A 24,643-nucleotide genomic window follows, 5' to 3' on the forward strand; every position below is an offset into this window, starting at 1 on the left:
AATAGGAGGAGAGGACCTCGGCCCTGTGAAAGTTCTGTGCCCCAGTGTAGGGGAATGCCAGGGCCAGATAGTGGGAGAGAGCGGGGTGGCAGGCATGGGGAAGTGGGAGTCAACAGGGGTTTGTTTTGGTTCTTTTTGTTTGTTTCTTTGTTTTTTGGAGGGGAAACTTGGAATGGAGAAATTTACATGTAAATAAAAAAAAAATCTCATAGTAAGTTCCCTTGCAGTGACAATTTTGCCTTCCACCTTTCCTTCTTTATTGGCTTATAGAGACAGACTATTTTTTTTTTTGAAAATGGTTTATTTATATTACTGTCCCTATGTTCTTAGTATTTCATTTCCTTTTTCTAAAATTGTCTTAATTGACCAATCTCCACTAGCCAGTCTAATCAAAGTGGGTATTTATCAGCAGCACAACTCGCGGCATGCCCTTGAGGTGCACACTAACATGAGGAAGGCAGATCTCCCCAGCAGGAGAGCTAGCACCTGTTCTGCATCGCTGCTTCCCAGCCCCATAGGCTCTAAACAATAGCACTCACAGACAATTAATACAGGAACATTTTCCAGGGCTAACTGTAAAGAGCCACTTTGTTCAAAATTGCGCAAAAAGGGAGTTATAAGTGGTTCTATTCAGTTTCTCTTCTGAAAGGATCATGTAGTTCTGTGAATCGCATATTCCATGGAACTAAGAATTCTAGAAAAATTTCACTTATAATAGACTTTAGAAAAGGGACTTGTCAGTGGGCTGAGGGAAATTGATAGAATCTTGCACCATATTTCTTAAAATGCTTATTCTGTAGGCCTCTTTCTGTTTTATGAAATATTCATGAATTACCTACACTGTATGGAAGCTATCAACTGCATTTAGAAGTGGCAGGCATACATAAGAATGTAAATGGCATGTTTTATTTCTTTTTCTTCTCACTACTGAAAAGCTATTATGAACATTCCATTCTACGAGAGATCCTTAGTGCGGAAGTTAGTCTCACTTTAGAATCAGTTTAGAAAACAAAATAAATAAAAATGGAAAAAACCTGGGAAGCTAAGTAATGGTGACCTAGTAAAAATCATACAAATGATGACATATACTAAATGCTCAGTTTACAGTATTTTGCTAACAACTTGAAGCACAGACAGACAGTGCTTTTATGATTAGATATGAGATCATAATTAGTATAATGCCTCTTCTGCTTACCCAAGTTCTAAGAAGCTCTTTTTAAGGTCCCCATCCCACTACTAGATTAAATAGAACATTGTAGTAAGTGCTTGTCAATTTTGCTCTTATTTCTTTGTACATAGCAGGTAATATTTACACCATTATGTTAGCTGATAATATTTTGATAGAGTCAGTAGCATACAGATTTTTGATGTACTCTTTTGATAATCTCTTTATTTTACGGTGTAAGATGACACAGAATGGAATACTGCCCTCTTCATTAGAACTTCAAGCAGCTTCTCTATCACATATAGTGCTTGTAAAAACATAATAAATCACTTGATCTTCAAAGATCACTAACAAGCACAAGCATCTAGTGTCAACTGACACACAAGGATGCGGTACTGAGAAAAAAAAGAGTTCTACCTCGTCTTTTTGTCTTTGATGTATTCAGTATGTAAATGGCTGTCCATACTGCCTTGTCTTACTAACCTACAATTCAAAGAATAAAAAAAAAAAAACCAAAAAAACAAAAAAACACTACTTGCACTTTGCTTTAAAGATTTACTTTTGCAAACTTGTGATGAGAACTTAGAGTTTTCAATAATCGATGCTTCTATTTATATTCCACCGGTGCAAATAGGTTATTAGAAATTAAAAACACTTCATACTCTGAAGTTCCTTCTTATTTTGCCTCTGCATGCTTTGTTTTAGGATTCATGTGTAAGAAACTTGCCTTACAGGTGTCTTGGTACATACCTGTAATCCCAGCACTAGAGACCTGGGCATAGGAAGTTCATAAGTTCAAGGCCAACCTTGGCCACCTAGTGAAATTTTTAAAAAGTTAGCCTGGGCTTCATGAGACCCTGTGTTTAAAAATATGGTTCTCTCTCTCTCTCTCTCTCTCTCTCTCTCTCTCTCTCTCTCTCTCTCTCTCTCTCTCTCTCTCTCTCTCTCTTTGTGTGTGTGTGTGTGTAAGTGTGTGTGTGTGTTTATATAAGTGCCTGTGGAAGCCAGAACAACCTGTCAGAACCCTTGAAACTGGAGTTACAGGTAGTTGTCAGTCATCCAGTGTGGGTCACTGAACTCAGGACTTCTGGAAGAGCAACAAATCCACCTGTCTGGCCCTACACTATTATATTCTTTCATCTCATATTTATTGGGACCTAAAAATCATGTACTGATGATTTTTAGAAACACTAAAAAGCAGTTCAGATCTTTCTTCCTGATAGTTATAGCCTGGTCTCTTAGATATATCTCCAATAGTCTCTGAGATATAATCTCAGATATATCGCCAATAAATTACTATACTCTGCCAAACAGGCACAATGTAAAATACCTTTTGTTTTGACTCTATAAAAATAGTCACATTCAATAGTATTTCTCTGTTTGGGTATAGAATTATTAGACTTTCCAAGTTTCCTACCTCAACAAGACACTCCAGTTGTAAACAACAACAACAACAACAACAAAACCATTGTATTTCAAAAAAAATGTGTTGTTAATATTAAAGTAATTTTTAGAAAAAAAAGAACCTTAGGATGCTAAAGCTTAACAAAATAAATGGGCATATTGTTATTGTGCTAAAATATTCTCCCTGGGATGTATGAAACAAAGGCAAAAATACCCCCTTAATCCTCAACTTATCTCTGCTCACCAAAGGATTGGCACAGATAGCTTCTTCTGTGTTGATGGGCTAAGTAGCTATCACAGCATTTCATCTATTTAAACATGAATTGAAAAGCTTTCCTTTGCCTCCAAAGGAAAAACAGTCACATATTACTAACATAGTAATTACAGGCTACGCAGCTGCCCCACACTGCTGACTATCACTGGTTTAAGCCCAAACAACTACACAAACTGTATTCTGACTTCATTAAACATTAAGCCAAATGAATGTTATTCTCCACACCAGTTACTTATGCAAGAACAATGGTCATACCCCTCGTCTCAGAGCTAAAAATGGAATGGAATCAATGTTATTGACTGAGTCTGTGGTTCGGCGAAAAAGTTATTACTCTCATCCTTCCCCAAGAAAAGAGGTCTGTCTGCCTTTCATGTTAAAGTAAATGTTATGCTAATATGCACAAATCAAGACTGAATAAGGTTCCTTGAAATGTCATTTGAGTCTGAAAAGAAAGAAAAAGTGTCTGACTTCCATCAAGATAGAAAAAGTCATTAATTTGCATGTTGAGCCTCTCTAACACAATGGCTTAAAGATAACACTTCCATTTGTCTAATGAATTAAAAAATTTAGCTATTCAAACAAATACTGTAGAGTATAATCCCAGTAGTAAGAGACTAGGGGCCAGAACTATGCAACATTTTGAAAACGGTGGGGTGGGGGGTTTCTTGTATCTCTTGAAAATGTAATTTATATGGTATTGCTTGTTTTTTTTTCTAATTTCTCTCATGAATTACATAAACTTTGAAGCAAATGATTTTTACAAGACATGGAAGTCTTTACAAATGGTAGAGGTATGGTTGTCATATCTATCACTTACACATACTAAATCAGAAAATAAAATGAGTTCTAAATTATATTTTAGTTATAGTCCATTCAAATATATTTAATTATATTCTATTCCAAAGTATAGGTACCTTAAAAATTCAGTACAGTGTCACAACTTCCTAGCATTTATTTTTACCTCAACTTAATCTTACTTAACAATTATGGTACACATATATGAAAACAAAAGAATGAATTAAAACTCTAAAGTTGACATAGAAGCTTAAAATAAAATTTTAAAAAGGTCAACAAGACCAAAGCAGGCATGGAGGTATATGTCTGTCACTCTAGCACTTGTAGACTACTAGATTTAGGATGTACCTCAAGACTGTTTTAACAAACAATGGGGCAGCCAACAGTATGTATGGTTCCTTGACCCATGAGCCTCTGATTCAATGTGAGGAGATGCAAGTCACCCTTATGGCTTTCTTTCTATAATATCACATAGCCAGTTAATCTCCCATGTGAAACAACATGTAAATCCAGGCTTGGCTTTTCTGGGCCATATCTCACTAGCACTCCTCTTCAAATACAAGGCCAGTAATACTCAAAAGCACTGTGACTCTGTCAAAGACCAAAGATGACTGGGAAACATTTCAACTAATCCACAAAGCCTACAACTCCAAATTAAACACATATATTGGACTACTCTTCAGAGCAGAAAAAGACAGTATGAAAACTGATTACATCCAAATAATGTTTATTCTGTATTTAATCATTGTAATGTTTTTCACTAGGTGTGACAAATATTTTGTGGGTATATGAAATGACTGAAAGTGGGATCAAGATATCCAGGCAAACCTGAAGGGCTTTTGTTTTTATAAACTGAAATATACTCAAATTAAAACTCAATTTTTTTCTCTTCAGAAAGTTCCATCAACTTTTTTTTAATTTATTTTTTTGTTAGATATTTTCTTCATTTACATTTCAAATGATATACTCTTTCCCGGTTTCCCCTCTGATAAAAACCCCATTGTCTACTTGCTTTCGCTGCTCACCAACCCACCCTGTCCCACTTACTGGCCCTGGAATTCCCCTGCACTGGGGCATAGAACCTTCACAGAGCCAAGGGCCTCTCTTCCCATTGATGACCAACTTGGCCATCCTCTACTATACATATGCAGCTGGAGCCATGAGTCCCACTATGTGTACTCTTTGGTTGGTGGTTTAGTCCCTGGGAGTTCTGGGGGTACTAGTTAGTTCATATTGTAAAGCTCAATTTTTTAAAACTGCAAAATCTTTACAGACCCAACAATTTTGTTGCTGTTTTCTGTTTGTTCGCTTGCTTTTTTGGTGGTTGTTTGTTTTGTAGGTCTCACTATGCAGCTTTGGTATCTTAGGACTCACTATGTAGACCCGGCTGACTTGTGTGAAAATATGTTCAACTCAAAACTGTTGAATGAAATCAAGTATCTATAGAAGGAAACACTTGAGAAATTACACATTGTACACAGACTAGTAGTAAGTGTATTGGCTGTTCTGTCAGTGGGTAGAAGGAAGCAGAGAGCAGAGGAAATGGAAACAGAACTATTGCTTTGCAAGAAGAGAAAAGCTGAAAGACTTATTTGATAACAGATATAAAGGTATTGATTGATTGATGATTGATTGACTGATTGATTGATTTTGCCTCTGAATTCCTATTGCTGGGGTGAAGACCTGATCTACCACACCCATTTTGGAAAAAACTCTTAACAAAAAAAAAAATTAGAAAAAAAACCATTATTTATTTATAAGAAGATAGGACTTTTTGGATATTTTAGGCAACATTATAGTGGAGAGGCTGTGATTGGTAAAAGAAGAATGAAAGTAATGGAAAGCCTGTATCTGAGGAAAGCAGGGTGAGTACCAGGAACTCATTGAGGACAACCCTCCTGGGAGCCCATCTACTTGATGAGCCTCCTCTTGTTAATGTCTGTTTTATATAAGTCCCTTTGGCCATCTATACTCCACAGCCTTTTATTATAGATATCCTGGGCATCCAAGAAAGGCATTGCAGATTAAACAAACAAGGCTCATAATAAGGGACAATTGTGCATGGGTGGCCATGAATTCAGGGAGTCACTAGTAAACATACAAGTAGCCCTGAGGATGATAATACCTTAGCGCTGTGTGGAACGTGGACTTGATAGAATGTAGAGAGAATGATCAGGAATTAATGTGGATTTCTACTGAGGGACAACATAAGTGTGAAAGATGGGGGAATGCACACAGTAGGTAAGAAGCCAAAAATATAAATCACATGTGTGAAGCTATCCAAAACATATATGGTTTTGGTGGTGGAACCATGAATGTTGGTGATCCGAATATTGTTCCACATGATAGGCTTACCTTCCTCTTGGCAAATCTGCATCATCTTTTTTCCACCTCACTGTTGGCTGGGGATCTCCTTGGACCTGACAGCGGAATTCTACAGCCTCTTCCTCTAGCACCACCTGGTTAATTGGCCTCCTGAGAAATGTGGGTCGTTCTTTGGGGGAAAAAAGAAAAAGTATAGTCAAATTAGATGAGGTACACGTGATTTGTATATAAATAAATGAACAAAAATAACAGATAGGTAGTTTATTCTTAAGACACACAGACCTAACTCTGCCTCTCACCTATATCAGATAAGTCTTTATTAGTCAAATACAATTAAACAGAAAGATATTTTTGAACTGAAAAATCAATATAGTTTCTGGATTAAACTGTGTAGCCCCCCGGAAAAGATAAAGTTGATACGCAGTGAATTTCTGCCTCAAAATAGGTGAAACCAATCATTAAAATACAAAACACTAAATTATTTACAAACAAGAAATTTAAAGTCATTTTTCTATTATTGTTGTCTAGAGCAGAAAAAGTAAATAATAAAGCTGATGAAAAATAATAAAAAGTAATAAATATTAATGATGGAATCCTCAATAGCATTCCAGGAAAATACTGCACTTACAAAAATATTCCCCAATATTTTCCACTTGATATACTACTTTATAAAGACTCGATGCATTGATCAATATTTAAATTCATGACTTGAAAGCCATTGAACATTTTTGTAATTCAGCTTTTGCTTTGTTAATTATTTGCTATCCTACCTAAATTTCTTCAGTTTTTTTCAATACTATTCTTTAGTATTTTAGTCTTTTAATTCTACACTTTGGACTATATTCTAGCACTTTTCTATACAATGAAATTATTCTTAATTATAGGCTTTTACTATCAAAAAGATATATGAGACAAAACCAGTTTAGCCACCATCCCCCTAATCAGTGACATTCCTTGTCCAGTATCTGTCTTTTTAGATAAAGTGCAGCCACTAGAAAATGCACCTCTTAAATTTTATGAACACTGCCTTCTGAATCATATATTAAGTTCAAGTTGGCTACTTTCTGAAGGAGAAAGTAAACTAGGTCATGAAAGACAAGTGAATTCCAGGGGGAATTGACAAAGTGAATCTGGCCATATGGCCATGGTTAGCCTTTTAAGACTTCAGTTTCAGCTCTTCCAATTGAGAATTGTGAATATAATGTCACATAGAAAGAAACACATTAAGCAGGAAAACTTCCCGGACACTAAATCACTTAAAATAACACACTAAGAACACAGGTTGTTAACATGCGTTTTTATTGACATCGAGATCAATATTCAGAAAACAATTGTCAAATGCCAAGGGAAATTTTTTTCTCAAGGAATTCAATAATTGTGGGGCATTTAGAGGGCTGAGAGTGTTATGTCTCCACAGAGATTAGACACTCGATGTTGGCAAAGAGCTGTATATATTCCAGTGTATGTATTCTGTAACTTCAAAGTTCTAAACTGTGAAAATAGGCAGATAGAATTTTATCATGGAAGGTTTCTTTCTTTCTTTTTATTTTATGTTTTATGTTTATGTGTGTTTTGACTGAACATATGTCTGTACATCACTTGTGTAGTATCTGTGAAGGCATCAGAATAAAGCATCAGATATCCTGAGACTACACGTACATAGAGATGGTTGTGAGCTACTCTGTTGGTGATGAAAATCAAACTCGGGTTCACTGGAAGAACAACCAGTTTTCTGGACCACCGAGCCATCTCTCCAGCCTGTTACCATAGAAAGTATACAATGTAGAATTTGCAAACAACCCAGACTAGAAAATGATATTTTTGCTTCAATAAAAGATTCTGCCTAAACCACAGAGCAAATGTACAAGTGGGAAGGATTAATTTAACACTTTTTCCATTTTGGTGTGTGTGTGATTGCATGTGCATGCTTGTGCACACGCATGCATGCATGCATGTGGAATGGTGTACATGAAAAAACATATCATGAGAGAATGTGCAAATGCGCATGGTTGGAACATGTAAAGATGTGAGGTTGATACTGAAAATTACTCTCCATAGTTCTTCTACCTTACTAACTTACAATTCTTTAAACAAACTCAGGGGATTATGTCTATTGTCACATCTTGTCCTAGTCTCTGCCTCCTGTTGCTAGAAATGAAGAAAGGGCTGAATCCCCACGTAGGCAGATATTTATGGAAATCTGGGGATCTGACTGCTTAAAGCATTGAACCATCTCCATAGCCCCAACACTGTCCTGTTGTCCTTTTAAATGGTGCACACAATGTTCCTCAACTATATATTTTAAGCATGATGATGGTGAGTTATTGTTTCTGCAGTACGTAGACATTAGGATTAGTTTATCTTTATAGGTTTTCCAAATGCTAATATTATGTTAGCATAGGAGGTGAGAGGGAAATTTTCTATGCTGTTTGATGCGTTCATCTAGAGTCTGAATTCACCCCCTGCTAACAGAGAGGAAAACACTAATAACATCACTTGAGACTGAAAAGTATTTCAAGAGGAGACCTTTTCTGTTCTCTGCCGTTAATGAGAGTATTGTACCATAATCTGGCCTATGGAGAAAAACAAACTATAGCAGTGTTTTCAGTCATTAGGCAAATGTGAATGTGGGCTCTCCTACCCCAGGCTCCAAACTCAATGGCTTGTAAAGAGTCAGCAGCTTGGTTATATGATGAAAGTGGTGAGATGAAACTGGCCATAGAGTGAGGGCCACAGCTGGGAAGGGCACATGGATAGCTCAAGGAAGAGGACACCCTAACTGACTGAGAAGTCCTGAGGCCCTGATGTTCCATAGCAGCACCTTTAAAATGTGTGTGAGAAGGATTGCTTTGGTGAATTTGTGAAAGGTGAAAGAAGAGAGAAAATTAAACTATGCCAAAGGTTTACTGAGTAAAATTATTTCCTTTTATACTGACAGAGATTCTTAAATATTAATAAAGACAGTAGACTTAAGACATCCAAAATGAATTTTCTGCCAGATGAGCAGGCTGAAATACAAAAATATAGAAGGAGTTTTAAACAAATTAAACACACTGGTAAGTATAGTGTGTATTTGATCCCAGCATGCTTAGGTCATTGTAAAGTTTATCTTTTTGAAGGGGAATTAACTTTGAATCAATAGTGCGTGAAGGCTACATATATAACTGTAAGAAGTTAAATTTATTTAAAAATAAAACAAGTGTGGTAGCAACTATGGCTATAGCATATATATGTATATATACATATATATATATGAACATATATATATGAACATATATAAGTGTGTGTGTGTGTGTGTGTGTGTGTGTGTGTGTAGAGTATAATCCCAGTAGCAAGAGACTAGGGGCCAAAACTATGCAGCATTTTGAAAATGGTGGGGTATATATGTATACATGGCCTCCAAGATGCATATATATATATATATATATATATACATACATATATATGATTTTATGCCAATATGACTTTAGAAGGTAAAGATTGTAAAGTCTTGTTCTCTGACAACAGATAGAGTTTCATGCCCATGTTAAGAATCAGTAAGAATGAAAAAGAGGAATTGACCTAATGAAGAAGAAAGCCAAATAGAACTGTCTCAGCCATCTGTTTTTGTACTAAACTTACCTGCAAAAGAATGGAAAGTCAGGAGAGTAAGAGTCTTAAGTTGATAATAGAACAACCTAGTGAGAGATAACGATCACATTCAATATCCACTAATGTCTGCAGAGATGTACGACCATGAAGCTCTGAACAATTAAAATCAACAACTGTGGAAACCTTGATCTATTGAACAAGCCAACTTCATTTTAAGACATGTCAAAATAAGACCCCTGAGTTTTTCCATGGTATCCCTTTATGTCTGACCACATATTGAAAAGGCAGGGAGAGAAACCTCTAGAGTCATCTCTGTGCTGCTTATCAATTAGATTAGAGTCCCCTTATGTCAGCTGATCCCTAATTATATATCTATGCAGCGGTCAGAGGCAACTTCTTTGCCAAAGCAATTAACTTTTTTCTTCTCTGAGATTAACTGGATTTGAATGACCTGCATAACTTGCTTGCAAGGTTAATCCCTCTGGAGATAACAGTGTTGTTTGCTTGTGTGATACTCTGTAGAGGACAGCTCTCAAATAGCCCTGGCAACCTAGTTCCAAATCGGCAATGTACAGAACCCAACATCACACTTAGCTCTATTCAAATCTAATGCCATGTCTCACTGCAGTCATGTCAATGTTATTCAGGGAGAAAAATATTCAACTTAACACGAAATGCCATGAATCCAATAGGTGTTTGAATAATTTTTTTTCTTGTTTTTCTGCAACAGTGAGGAAATCACCTACCCAGTTAACACATTCTACAACTGTATATAGTCATTGAGGGTGACTCTAAAATTGCCAATGACTGTGTCCTGACAGCTATTTTCAGGATGACCTTAGCAATTTAAAGGTAAAATTCACTTGACATTGTAAAAGCAGTGCTGTGGCTATAATTGCATAGGTGGGGTTGTTTAAGTCTTGTAAGAAGGAAACTATGTAATAAAGGGGCATTTGAGCTAACTACTGCTTGTAAACCTTGCCTAGCCTTTTATCAGCACCAGTGAGAACTGCAGGCTTCACAGGTCTCCTTTGACTTTACAGGGTTTTTTAAAGGGGAGCGAATTTTGATAACCATTGGATGTGATTACTGTGCCATCCCAAAAGCTTGGGAATAATGGTCAGGGTCCCTGGATATGATTATATAAATTCTGACTGCATTAATTTTGTTTGCCCATAATTTTCACCCTTGGAAGCAAAGATGAAAATAGATAAACATTGGAAAGGGAAACTATTCTTTCATGTTTTAAGCACACTATTTCATGACATTCCTCATAGTAGAATATGAAGAGCCATCAGATAACATGCTCTCTGTCATCAAAACTCATCCCTATCCTGAAGCATTAGAAGATGTTTTAGAAGAGCCTGAGAATAATGCACCAAGAAAGTATTACATTGCTTCCACCAATCAGTATAGTCTGAATTATTAGATGAAATCTGCATCATATAAATAAGATAGATATTTCATTTCAAATTTTTATGTGTTTATTATTTTTTTGTGTACATGAGTGTTTTTCCCGCATGTGTGCCATTGTACCTTGCATACCTGTTGCCTAAGGAAACCAGAAGTGGCGTTCAGACTCCCTGAGACTGGGGTTACAGAAAACAGTGAACTGTCACATTGGTAATGGAAATCAATGCTACTTCTCTAGAAGAGTAGCCAGAGCTCTTAAGCCCAGAGTCATCTACTAGGACCAAGCCATAGGTAGTTCTTACTGTTTTGAGAAAACATTATTCTTAAAGTTATCTAGTTATTAAGTCTAGTGACTAAAAATTGTCATCACATGCCCATGTCTCAATCCCCCATGAACTGACTAATTACTAGTATGCACACACTAACTGAAACTCATGAGATGACAAAATTTATATTTTTAAATGGATAGACTCATAATGTGAAGTAATATCATACATTGTATGATATTTGAAGAAAGCTTTCTTCATAAAAATGAGAGCAATGGATGGAAGAGGTGACGTGTGGAAATGAATTATGGATAAAAGGAGGTAAATTAATACCGTCAAGAAATATTTATAATTCAAAACAATGTTATTGGAATTGTGAGAGGCACAGCCAGCATAGTAGTGTATGCATTCTAACCCAAAATCATAAGGCAGGGATGTGAGAATTGTGAATTTTAAAACAGCCTGAGCTACAGAGCAAAACCTTGTCACAAAAGAAAAAAGAAGCAAATTTTGTGTCAGACAGAAGAGACACACATGGGGCAAGAACAAATTACTACCAACAGGATAAAGAGAAAAAGAAAAAATCAAGATGCTTAACATGTAATTCATAAATACATGCTCTGCAGAAGCCAAACATGAAGCACCCTGAATTTAATAGAGTTGTTTTGGTTGAGAGATTTCTGATTTTGACTTCCTAGCATATAAATAAATGAGGGTGTGGAGGAGTGCCAAATTGAGGCGTCCAATTGCAGTGTTTCAGAACAGTGGGTTAAGAACACACTGCTAAGAGGTGGAAAAGAAAAATGAGTAAATCAAAAGTCACAGGCCATATACAAAAGGATACCAATCACAGTCATGGTAGACTTCCCAAGAAGAACTCAAGGATGTGAGCAGCAGTGGAGAGCCACTCTCAATAGTCACTGAAAATAAGAGACGTGTGATCAAATATGATGGTGTAACTTGAATTACACATAGAGTGAAGTCATATGGGTTTTGAATATGTCCTGAGTTCCAGTCAAGCAGAAAGCAATAGAGAAACATTATAAACAGGAAGAATAGAACAAAACACAGGATCCTGGGAATTAAGAGTTCAGCATCAAAGCAAAGGAAGACAAAATCAGGTTGGAGATTCTGGGGCAGGGAGGAATAAACACAGAGTCTGGAATCTCCAGGAGAGTGGTAATGGGGAAGCACATATTGTTGAGCTTCAAAAAGATGGACTTAGGCTTTACCATGGTAAGCAGGGGTAGGGGAGTGGGAATAGGTTTTTTTTTTCCCAGAGGGGAAACCGGGAAAGGGGATATCATTTGAAATGTAAAAAAAGAAAATATCTAATAAAAAAAAAGAAACCTTAAATAAAAAAAGAAACAAACGTAGTGTCAGAATTGAAAATGAATCACAATATAATGATCTTTAGTTCACAGGTCATAATATTTACCTGGCTAAAACTAACCCAAAATGTTTTTGCTCATTTATATATAGCAAGTATATAGGTGTGTGTATGCACATATGTGTATTTTTGGGTACTAGTATATCATGGCACACTTGTGGATGATAGAGGATAACTTTGAGTATCAATTCTCACAACCCGTCATGTTTGAGACAAGACATATCAGGCTAGCTGGCATCAAAGCTTCAGTAGACTTTGGCTTTCCCTCCCATCTTCCTCTAGAGAAGTTAGAGATGTGAGCTACTATACCTTTGGGGATTAGAAATCATATCCTTATGCTTGGTCACTCAGGCATCTCTCTAGTTATCCTAATTTCAACATTAATAGCAAAATGCTTCTAAGGAGTATATACTAGATAGAGAGGAAGATTTTTTTTTTTAAAAAAAGAGAACAAAAAATGGTTGGAAAGGAGTTTTAAGTTCACCAAATTATTATTTTCTAAAGTAGAATATAGAGCAATGTCACAATTAATAGATAAAACATATACTAGAAAAAAACACGTGCTTTACATATTGAAACGAATATCCAAAGCAGGTGAAAATAACAACTGAAAAAAAAACCTTAAAAAAGTAATCAAAGATGAAGAGTATGTATGCCTGTGTGTGTGTGTGTGTGTGTGTGTGTGTGTGTGTGTGTGTGTGTGTACATGCATTCATGTGCACCTATGCACATGTAAAGGTTTCTTAAAGAAGCTATAAAGCAAAATATTTCATTTTGGTTTGTAGTACCTATGAACATATTAAGATTGCAATGTATAAAACTGATTTTTGTGTGTTATTTTGACACAGTTAAAAATCGCTTAGGAAATGTATGCCTACTTTTGGCTACTCTTTAATAAACAGTTTTCATCTTATAAGTTAGGTGCTTCAACCCTAGTTTCTTTGAGAATATGTGGAATTTTTAAGGCTTGACATATGCGTTAATTATCTACAGGGTACATGTGGGTATTTTTTTTATAAAATGCCTGGAGTGTGTCACATGGCCATTTCAGACCAGAACACTACATTCTGATATTTAAAGTTGATTGTGTGTATGGTGTGATTTTTACATTTGACAAAGTACCCTTGAGAAGATTATTTCATAGATAAAAAATATGGGAAAGTAACAAATTGAACATTCCTCTAGTTCATAATATCAGTTTACGCTGCGTACACCTGTGTGAATATGGTACACATTAGAACAAAATAACCAAAGAATATTTCCTAGCACAAGTCCTGTTGTTGAAGAATAAAAATATAGGAAGAGTAGATTTTTTTCAGCAGAGTACATTACTACTCTATAAGCAAAGAACCTTTATTTGTTTTCTTTGTTTTCCTTGCAAGTTATAAATGAATGATATTTCTCAAGTACTAAACATCACCTATTACTTTTTCTATAGAACACATCGTAAAGTAAAGCTGATATTTTGTAGCTACAGAGGGACAATGGTAATCAAAGACCTTATGGTGAACTTGCAGCTACCTAGAATTAGAATTGACCAGGTAAACTGAGTAATATAAATCAGGTTTATAAACTTGATACCAAAGTGATATTATTTAATATGTGGAAATAAAAAGCAGTTCATTTTTAATGTTCTTGATGTAAAAGATTCAAAGGTCATAAATGAGGTAGGCACCATAGTTTAACTTATTTCTCTAAAAGTTGGAGTTATAACACAGTAAAACTCTCTCACACATGAGTCCCAGCTTTGACTAAGACAAACACTCCCCTATTCTAGATTGTGTTCTTAATCCTTTAAAATGATATGATCAATCATATTACTTCCCCTTTGCCAACTCCTCCCTGATACTCCTTCCCATCATTCTATTCTGTCTCTTTGTCTCTGTCTCCTTCTGTCTTTGTCTCTGCATGTCTTTCTATTTCCCACTGTCTCTCCTGTCTCCTGTCTTTCTCTGATTTCTGGGATATTTTTGGTTTTTGGTTTTGTGTTTTGATTTTTTAGTTTGTTTGATTTGTTACCTATTTGTTTGTTTGTTTAGGGTGTTTATTTGTTTCTTTTTTTGTTTTTGGTTGGTGGGTTTTTTTTTTTTAACTTTGGGAACATTTTTTTTCTTTGTACAAAATGGGATTTCATTTTTCCATCAACTTATTGTATATAATCCCCTCAGGCAAGTTTACACCATCAGATAACTATTTCCCAGTTCCCTAAATCAATTCTTCCACAGGAACTGCCTCTGGATAAATTTAATCTCTTGGGTTGATAGCTATTTTTAAAATAATTTAGAAGTTGTACCACAACTCTTGACAGGTTTAGGGGTCTCCTACAGTTTTTCTAATGTCTTTAGGGATAGTAGGGTAAATATTTCATAAAACAGACACATTACTGGTAAATCTAATTGCTTTGGTAATGACATTGAACCCTTTCAGTTTCCTTTTGAAGGCAGTCTATATGGCTATAATGCAATGATTTCTATTCAAGAACTTGTGGTAGCTAAAAAAAAATAGCAATGAGTGTTTCTTTAAATAGAAGAGCTATACTTGTGGGCTTTCAATGCTGATATTCAGTGACCACTAATTTCATATCTTACAAGACAAAACTGTATTTTATTCATTACTGGGTAGAGAGAGTTTTGAGACATTTAGAGATGACTGCATACAATTTAGAGGCAACCTTATAGTTATCTGTACTAGGTGAACAGAAGTTTACAGGCATACATTGAAAAGAGTAATATTTATTCATTGCTCTAATGAATTATGGGAGGTTTCCTGCCTTCTGCATTTGGGACTTCAAGTGGGGACATATCCACAGGGAGTAATATCAGAGATTACTCAGCATGCATAAAGTTTTCAAAGAGGCCTTTATTCTCCTTTCAAAAAGCACAACCAAAAGCATATCACTACATCTTTTTCCATCATGATTTTCCCCATCCTAAGACTGGATGGTGCCTCTCAAGATGCGGAAGAAGCCTCAAACAGACCAATTCCAGACTTCAACAAAATGCTTGGGAATATTCTAGAGTAATGACCATAAGAAATTTTGCTATGACATGCAGTGAATTAATAAAGGTCATTTAATTTTGAAAGTATTATCCTATTAGAATGAGAAAAGAAAGGCTGTTAATATGTATTTAAATACACATACAAGAACACATGTGTTTGTTATTTATGTACATGTATATATGTGTCTAATACATGATAAATATAGCAAAACAGAATGAATGATGAACATAAGATGAGTTAAATATTTCAAATTGTCATGGAAATAGTAGCCTTTTAAAAACAGTTTGCTAACTGACAGTATTCTAAGTACATAAATAAATTAGATATATTGATATTTGTCAATTTGACATGAAAACTTTCATCAAAAGCTCCTAAAATTCCAATTCTAATCACTACTGATTATTCTAATTAGAGAGTAATTGTTCATATATGTCCAATTTTTACTGTTAAAAAATTACAACTATTTATAATTAATAATGATCAATAGTATTAGTTTGACAGAGTGAAGAATTATGGAAAGGACCAACTTTACCTTGTCCAATAGGGTACTTCTATTTTAGTTTAACTGAGGTAGGAAACCTACCCTAAATGTGTAAAGTACATCTTGTGAGCTGTGGTCCTGGGCTGAATTTAAAGGAAAAAAATTAACCAAGTAGCAATGTTCTTCTCTCTTCACTGCAGGACTACGGATGCTTTGTGAGTACCCAGATGCACCTTGCTACTACTACTGTGTCCACCAGGTGTTCCTTTGTTCAGTTGCTTCTTGTCAAGTGTTTGGTCACAGAAATGAGAAAACTAGCTACACCATAATGTAGAAGAGAGGTTTACCAAAGACAGTGAGCTCTGCAGGGTCGCTGTCCCTTTCCCCCACCATATTGGTTCCTACACACGTATACATGCCAGCATCACTTTTTCTAGTATTGGAGATCATCAGCTTCCCACCACGGATCTACAAAAAATAAACCAAAAGAAAAGAAAAGGAAGGAAAGATGTTCTAGTTAATAATTTTGATTATTTAAGAACAATCAAGACTATTGCTACATAAATAATAAAAGATTTTTTTTTAAAAAAGATCCAGATTATAAATAAAATAGCTTAGATAAACCATTGAATTTTGAGATGGTTTGTTATACAGCAAAAGTCAAAGTGTATATTTTCAAAAGAATGCTACTCAATGCAAACCCACTAAAGACCAAATTCTCATCATCACGGTAACTTTTCATATTAACAATGAACGCAAAAACATAAGTTCATATTGCAATTTCTGCCAAGCATTTAGATTTTATGTAATGTTGTTATTTCAATGTCCACATGGTATGTATTCTCATTTATAACAAATGTAATAGATATATATGAATTTTATTTTGAAATAAAATTTGACTACTCAAATGAAATAATTATTTTTAATAAATTATATCAAATATCAGTCACTATATTTGACTTAGATGTAAAACTAATACATAATATCAAATGCAAATTTTATTTTAGTGAAGCTGTCCTTATTAATTTTATATAATACTTAATCTAGTATGAAATTAGAGATAGTTAATATGCTAATGGATACCATTATATTTTAATATCAATATATAAACATAAATGACCATTAGAAATCTTTAGAGAGCTAAGATATCAATATCACAGTAGAAAATAACAGTTACATATTTAAATTGGCATAACAATTAGTATAATGTAAACTCTCATGATTGTCTTATTAAATCCCGTATAAAATTTTATTTTCACATTTAAATCATTTCAATATGTCTTATATGGTAAATTAATATTTAAATACAATTATGTTCTTAAAATGTTAACAAAATTTGTTCTTTCGATGTTTTGTTCAGTCTCTCTGGACCTTTCTTATAATTGAACTCACACTTATTCTCTCTTCCTTGTCATCAATTCGGACTTTGTCCTTTTTCCAGTAGATGGTTGGTTCTGGGTGTCCCCGTGGTGGCTGGCACTCCAAGATTGCAGGCTCTCCAGCTGCGACTACCACATCTGTGGGGTTTTGCCGGAAGTCATCTCGCAATACTGAAGAAAAATTGAAACAGTTTAAGACAATGCTTAAGGACAATGTACCATTTTCTCTTGCCAAAATCAACTTCAAGTCTTAGCCAATATTTCTAGTACCAAATGCTGGGTATTTCTGGTGCACAAGACATCCTCGTTAGAGAGCATGCTAAACCAGACCCAAGTGCTCACTGGTGAGGACAGTGGTGGAGAGTGTCATCTGCACACATTGATGCTGAAAATCCAGTTAAAATTAGATATTGAGCTGTGAGGTAGGACATTTCAGATATAGTTTCTGAGCATTAATAATCAAGTAAGGTATAGAGCATTTCACATAATGTGGATCTACTCTCTATAAAGAAAAGCATGTATGCTTATGTGTCCATAAACTCATTACAATGAATACTTAAGATACACTAAAACTGAAATAGGCTATGCACTCATCGCTTCTGGGCATGTGTGCCCATGGTTCTATGAAGGAAATGGACTGAAAAACTCTGAGAAGCTCCCTTTCTTGAGACATGAATGTGGGTCCATTCCACACTTCAATGAGCAGACTCATTGTTTTCTTTTGAAACACACCAGCACCCACACACAAGGGCTTCATTTTTATTCTCCACCTGCCAAGTGACATCTGGGCAGTGTGACATGAAGAACTCAGACACCCCTTATACCTCGGCTGCCACCAGAATTGTCCCTTTTTTCATTCAGAAGGAGAACAGCAGGTTGGACCTCCGATCTCACCTCCAGAAATCTGGCATGCGTCAGATATCCAAATGTCACCTATCCATCAGTGTGATCTTTTTTTTTTTTTTTTTTTGCTGGCATGATCAGAAGTCTGCGTGCAATATCAGACTAAAGAGGACTGAGCATATTTGGCAAATAGTGTCCATAAATGTTTAAGTATAAAGCATTCAAAACAGGAGGTGAGACTAGTTAATATGTTTACCTTTGCTGTATTCATGTTTCCATTTCCTTTTCTATTTCTTTGACATTCCAACTCTTACAAGCATTATTTCATTTTATGCATGTAATTTGTTTAGTTTTGTGTCCTTTTTAGACAGCCTCATTATACAACCCAGGCAGGACTCAAACCAATGATCTTATGATTCTCCTGCTTGTCAAGGACTGTGATTACAGGCATGTATTAAACTCTGTTAAATATGGTTTATTTTAAACTATGTAAAGGTAAAACATATCCATCTATCCATCCATCCTTCCACACACCTCTATCTATCTATCTATCTATCTATCTGCATATACTGTTCCATTGTATATCAAATAAATACAAACATTTGGAGTATATCTGTTTCTATCTGTATGTGCATTTTCATATAATACAGAAGTGTGTGTAAACATACATATGTGTATATGGCATATATTGTCTAGAACTATCACTAGATAGCCTCATATAATCTTCTAGGTAAAACAACTACTGAAAATGTTTATTGTTGTTAAGCCAGCTGCCTTCCCTGTCCTATTATGAGACCCAGCTCAGCTCTCTACATCTTTTTTTTGTTACGTTGTGTCTTTAGGTTAATATCCATTTTCCAAATACTTAAAAGAGTCTTTCTATCCATTAAATAGTCCCAGAGAAACAACTAGTAAAATTTCAGTTTTTCTTTTAATTTTTCTCATAATATTCTTTAACACATCTTTCCATCTTCATAAAGTCATAGCCACATGAGAGAGCAGTTTGCTTCCTATTGAGAGCATTCTGTACAAACTGTTCATTCTTAGCCTCAGATTCATTTAATGCCTTTCTGCTTAGGATAAGTGTTACCTGTCAGCACTGACAACGACACTGGTTTTTATTTTTTATTTTTTGTTTTGTTTTGTCCTCTTGTCTCACTGGCAAGGGACATATGATTGTCTCACTGACATAAGGACTGGCTTCTCAATGAAGAGAGGGAGGTGTGCATTTAAGTGTGACGTTCATGCGAGAGGAGAAGGGTTAACACCATGGTTTCCTCTTGTAGGTATATCCTCCAGGGAGAGCAAGCTGGTGAGTAATTTATATTCTGAATAGAGAACAGCTGCCTATTTATGCAATGCTAAGAAGTGCAAAAATATGGTAACAGGATGAGGAACCCCCTTTGATATCCGGGCCTGGCAACAAATGGTGTTTTGGCAGAACCTCAATCTGTTCCAAAATGGCACATCTGGCCAGCTGAAGACCCTTCACCAGATCTCGGCCCCCTAAAAATGAAATGCCAAAGTGCCTTCGCTCAAATGGTACTGAAGAGCATTGCAAATCTTTCTGAGAATCAATCTTATGTGGATTTGCCACAATCTAAATTTTGATTTTTTTAAAAGCCCATTGATATGGTGAATAAAATGAAAAAAATATATATAACAAACTATAAGAACTGATCCTTTGAAACAATATAACATGTGTTTATGCATTCAAAAAAAAAAAAAAAAAGGAAAATTACTCCAATTTGCACATGAAGCCAAGAAATCTAACAGCATCTGTAATTTTAGGCTTTCAGACTGTTCACTCGGAGAGTAGGGTGAGATAATGGTATAATTGGTACTGTACCCTCTTCAACTTGTAATATGCTCTTTGGGGTTTTCCTGTAATGCGTCTGACTCGTGTCTTCCCAGTCACATAGGTTCAGTTGCCCTGAGGTGTGGAGAAAAACTTGTCTGCTCTGTCTCACTCAAGGAAAGCTTACACTGACTGACTGACTGCACATTACTTCTGACAGGAGATTCTAACTGACTAATTTTTTTTTAATTTTTTTCCTCTTTATCTGTCTATGTAGGTGTATGCTACATAGCCTTGAAGTGTTTCCTTATGTCTATGAAAATAAAATTCACAAGGTTTATGAGGTAAGTAATTATACTTAAAAAATTATGTTTGTGATTATAATATAATTATATCATTTCTCCTATCTCTTTACACCTTCCAAACTCTCTCATATACCCTTCTTAGACCTTTTTAAAAACACAGTCTCTGTTTACACACACCCGTATAAGTTGCTCAATCTGTATTATGTTTGTTGTATGTGTGTTTTCAGTACTAACCATGTGGTATTGAAAAACCAATTGGAAGTAGGAAAAAAACAATAACAGCAATAACAACAAAACACTGAAGAGCAGGAGGCCTCCATCCTAGACAAAGAACTGAGGTAGCTGAGGAATATTGAAAGCAGAAAAATACTCTAAATCATGGACTTTTAAGAAATACTTAAAAATTGTAAGATTCATAAGGCTCCCAACCTCCCCAGTTTTATAAAAGCTGGTGAGAGAAGGTGCTCTAGGACGCTGGTGCACCTCATGCAAGGAGATTTGGGGCATGCAGCTTTCTTGAATCTTTGCCCAATGCTGCGGTGAATCTTTTAAAATGTACTTTTCTTTTAATCACCCCAACAGGTAAACCTGACAAACTCACGAGTTCACTAAACTAGACTTAAGCTAGACATTGGCTGAACTTTTTCTTTGGTCTATTGTCAATGGCTATCTGGAGTGAAGAGAAGTTAATCTCCCCAGGCTGGGTCTCTCAAGAGCTGGCTTGCCTTTGCTTTTCTCCTTACACACCACATTATCTGATAGACAGGGTTTCCTAAAGCAGATAGAGGGGAGCTTCCATGCAAGCATCAGCAAGAAAAGAGACTCTTAGTCTTATAATACTTGAAGTTCCAAACTGCTATCATATTTGGTTGTGATTTGTACAAAACAGCAGTTACTCTTATAATAACCTACACTAGCTTCATGGCTGTTAAGAGTTTCAGATCTTGCATATCTGACTCCTCTGTCTTCCACCTCCACTCTTTCACTAGGTCTCCTCTTCTCACTCTTGTCTTAAGTAATCAATTTTCTGGTCTTTATTCTTATAACCTCAGTTGGAGCAAATCGTCACTTAGATATTTCCATCTTAGGCCATTAAAATAAATTAGCAATAACAATAAGGTGAGCCTGCACAGGAAAAGGACTCTTAAAAGATACATCTTGAAACAGTGCCCTCAGCATCTCGAGCTAGGCCATTAGCAATGTAAAGCCTGAAGACATTATTGATAGAGGTAGTCATGCACAGCAGTGAATAAAGAAAATCATCCTAAACAAACTAAATTGCTCGTGAGAAGGGTAATTTAAAAAGGAATTGTAATGATAAGCTTGAGTAACGGTGGTCTCAAGACAAAGTCAAGTAAGAGAGTACTGAACCTGGCTGGATTCTGTGCAGGAAAATCTTGTGCATTGGACAAGAGCTATGTAGCCATAGAGAACTAAATTCAAGTTCCAAGCACACAACTGAACATCCCAATATGTAATCTCAGTGAACCACAACACTTAGAAAGATAGGGCTTTCAGTCATATGTAGAATAAAACAGGAAATTATGGTCTGTTTTTGCCATTTTTAATGTTGGGAGTAGAACCCTGTACCTCATACATACTAAGGATCACTCAGCTACATATCCAGCCTTTGGCATATTCTTTACGGTGAGACATTATATTGTATCAGCATACATTCATTTTATATAATAATGGGTCTCATTTTGATATTCCTATATCTGCATTTAACATATTCACCCTGCCGTTACTCTGTCTTTGCGTTTTCCCTTCCTGCTTTTTCACTTTTCTCAACTAGCTCTTGTATTTTCATGCATGTGTGAGAATGTGTGCATTGATGGGTGTGCATGTCTGTGCATTCTTGTGCAATTCATACAACCCAGTGGGCTTCATTCTTGTTATTTATAGGAGCATAATGGTTCATCAAACAGGAATGTATGTACCTTACCAGTAGCTACAACATTACAAAAAACTATCTCTCCACCTCCATTAACCATTGACAACCTATCTTCAGGGAGTTGTGAGGCCCTCTGAGTCAGAACACTTCATGTTGGTGGACACAATTTCCTTCAGATTTTTTAGGTACTCACACCTAGATAAATGTTCAACAACCACAACATGCCCAGAATGAAGTATGTCATACTACTATTTCATGGATTAGGGCAAAAGACCATATGAAGATAACTTTTATCTCTATTCTAAAAATAATTCTCCACCACCAATAATAGTAATAGGTACACTTTATCGAAGACACTGTAACTGCCAACCATGTAATTATGTTTCCCTATAGGTCATTTGAACATGGGTTAAATGTGTGCAGAGTTGATGCACAGTGTGACTGACACTAGAATCTTGACAGGCATCATGGTAGATAATTTCCCACACCATCTGTTTGCTTATAATATCACCACTACCTCCATTCAGTGGATATTATATATCCCCAAAATTAGAAAAGCACATGCCTTTTAATACTTCATTGTAGCTATGACAGGTTTTCTAAAATGAAAAATAAAATTATCAATTGTTTGCTCTCTCTCCAGAGGTTTGACTGTATCACTGCTTCACTGCTGTGAAGAGATACCATGACCAAAACAAGTCTTATAAACGAAAGCATTCAGCTTGGGGCTGTTTACAGTTTCGGAGGCTTAGTCTATTACTACCATGGCAGGGAGCATGGCAGCACACAGATAGGTGCAGGAGAAGCATTTGAGACCTTTATAATCCTGATCTGAAGGCAAAGAAGGAGAGATACTGGCCTAGTGTGAATAAATCCTAGTGTGAATAAATTTTCAAAGCCCACTTCCACAGATACACTTCCTCTAACGAATCCATACCTTCTGAACCTTCTAATCCTTTCAAACACATTCAAATATATGAGTCTATGGGGTTAATTTTTATTCAAACCACCACAAGGTTGAACTAAAATTCTCTCCCTAATACAATGTTGTGTGTTGCTTAGAACTATGTTTCTAATTATATCTGAAGCCTTGCAATGAACATGTCCATAACTATCCTACCCTAGTCAAACAGCAACAACTACTTATTACTTTACACTAATGCTTTAGACTTCTTTTGTCTCTATGCTGCCACTTTGTTCTCTGACTTTTGTTTATCCAGTTCTCAGGCATGTAACTGCACTGTGATTGCCAGTTTCCTATTCATTCGTAAGTAAATTCTTCTTTTATATACTTAATCTAGAGAAGGTATTTTTCCAAAGTCTCCTTCTTAAGGGGCCACACAAAAATTAATCAAGGATTTATTCATTGGTTGATTGAACTATAAATATCAAGATTTGTATCGCAATCTTTTTATTATTTAGTGCAAACCACAATGTTTTAAATTTAATTTTAAAATGGCACTTGGAAGAAAAACTTGAGTTGCTTGGATTTAAGGGGTAGTGTCTCTGTTTTCATTCCTCACCTTGTCTAGTAGAAAAGCCAGGCACTTTGAGGAGTTAAGAAGACTGCATATTTTCATGCCAGAACCAAAAAATAGCAACTTTGATTGTGGTACGGAATTTTGAATCTCAAACTACTATACAAATGCAGAAGGGATGGCCATCAGTAAAATCAGGTACAGTATTTCCCTAATCCTGCTGCCACCATATCTTAGCAAAGGTCAACACTAGAATTGGTCAGGATTGCTTCCAACATTAATGAAACACTGTGTTCTCATTACATCTATAAGGAAAGCATGCTTTTTCTATGTGGCCATTTCTGGCACCCATGCTATGAAGCCAGGGGAGCCCCACATTTTGATGAAGCTAGCATAGGAGCTAGGAAGATAATAGTGCTCGGTGGTGTGCTTGAACAAATCAACCCCAGACACAGTACCAACTCCCAGCTTTCAAGCTAAATTTCCTTTCATATTAAAGCCAGTTTTCTTTTGCAACCAAAAGCTACATACTGATAACACAACAAGCACATTCTTCATTATTCTTATTCTTTACTGTATTAAAAGCAAGTCTTCAAAGTAATCGCCCTTTAAAATATTTTATTTTATTCACTACAGTTATGTAACAAATGACTAGAGAGGACAGATTAGCTACCAGCTGTATACAGAACACAATCTTATATTTGGGGGACAAATTATAAGTGGTTGCTCATTCACAGAAGAGAAACAGGAAAGAAATTGCTCAGTGGGGAAACATCCTGGTACTGCTGTGCAAGCTGACACCCTGGCACCCCTGCAGCAAGCTGACACCCTGGCACCCCTGC

General features: G+C 35.8%; 1 protein-coding gene across 15 annotated transcripts in view; it reads right to left on the reverse strand.

Annotated features, from left to right (window-relative positions):
- Positions 1-24,643, reverse strand: part of Robo2 (roundabout guidance receptor 2) — a 1,164,975-nt gene that overhangs the window by 137,409 nt on the left and 1,002,923 nt on the right. For all 15 annotated transcript variants that reach the window (XM_031364257.1, XM_031364250.1, XM_031364255.1 and 12 more), the window contains exons 3-5: positions 17,497-17,654; positions 16,452-16,572; positions 5,994-6,132 (exon numbers count right to left, since the gene is read on the reverse strand). In XM_031364257.1, coding sequence (XP_031220117.1) covers positions 5,994-6,132; positions 16,452-16,572; positions 17,497-17,654 — 418 coding nt within the window. The remainder of the gene's footprint in view (positions 1-5,993; positions 6,133-16,451; positions 16,573-17,496; positions 17,655-24,643) is intronic.

The sequence above is a fragment of the Mastomys coucha genome, unplaced genomic scaffold (assembly GCF_008632895.1).
Source record: "Mastomys coucha isolate ucsf_1 unplaced genomic scaffold, UCSF_Mcou_1 pScaffold12, whole genome shotgun sequence".
NCBI classification, from domain to species: domain Eukaryota; kingdom Metazoa; phylum Chordata; class Mammalia; order Rodentia; family Muridae; genus Mastomys; species Mastomys coucha.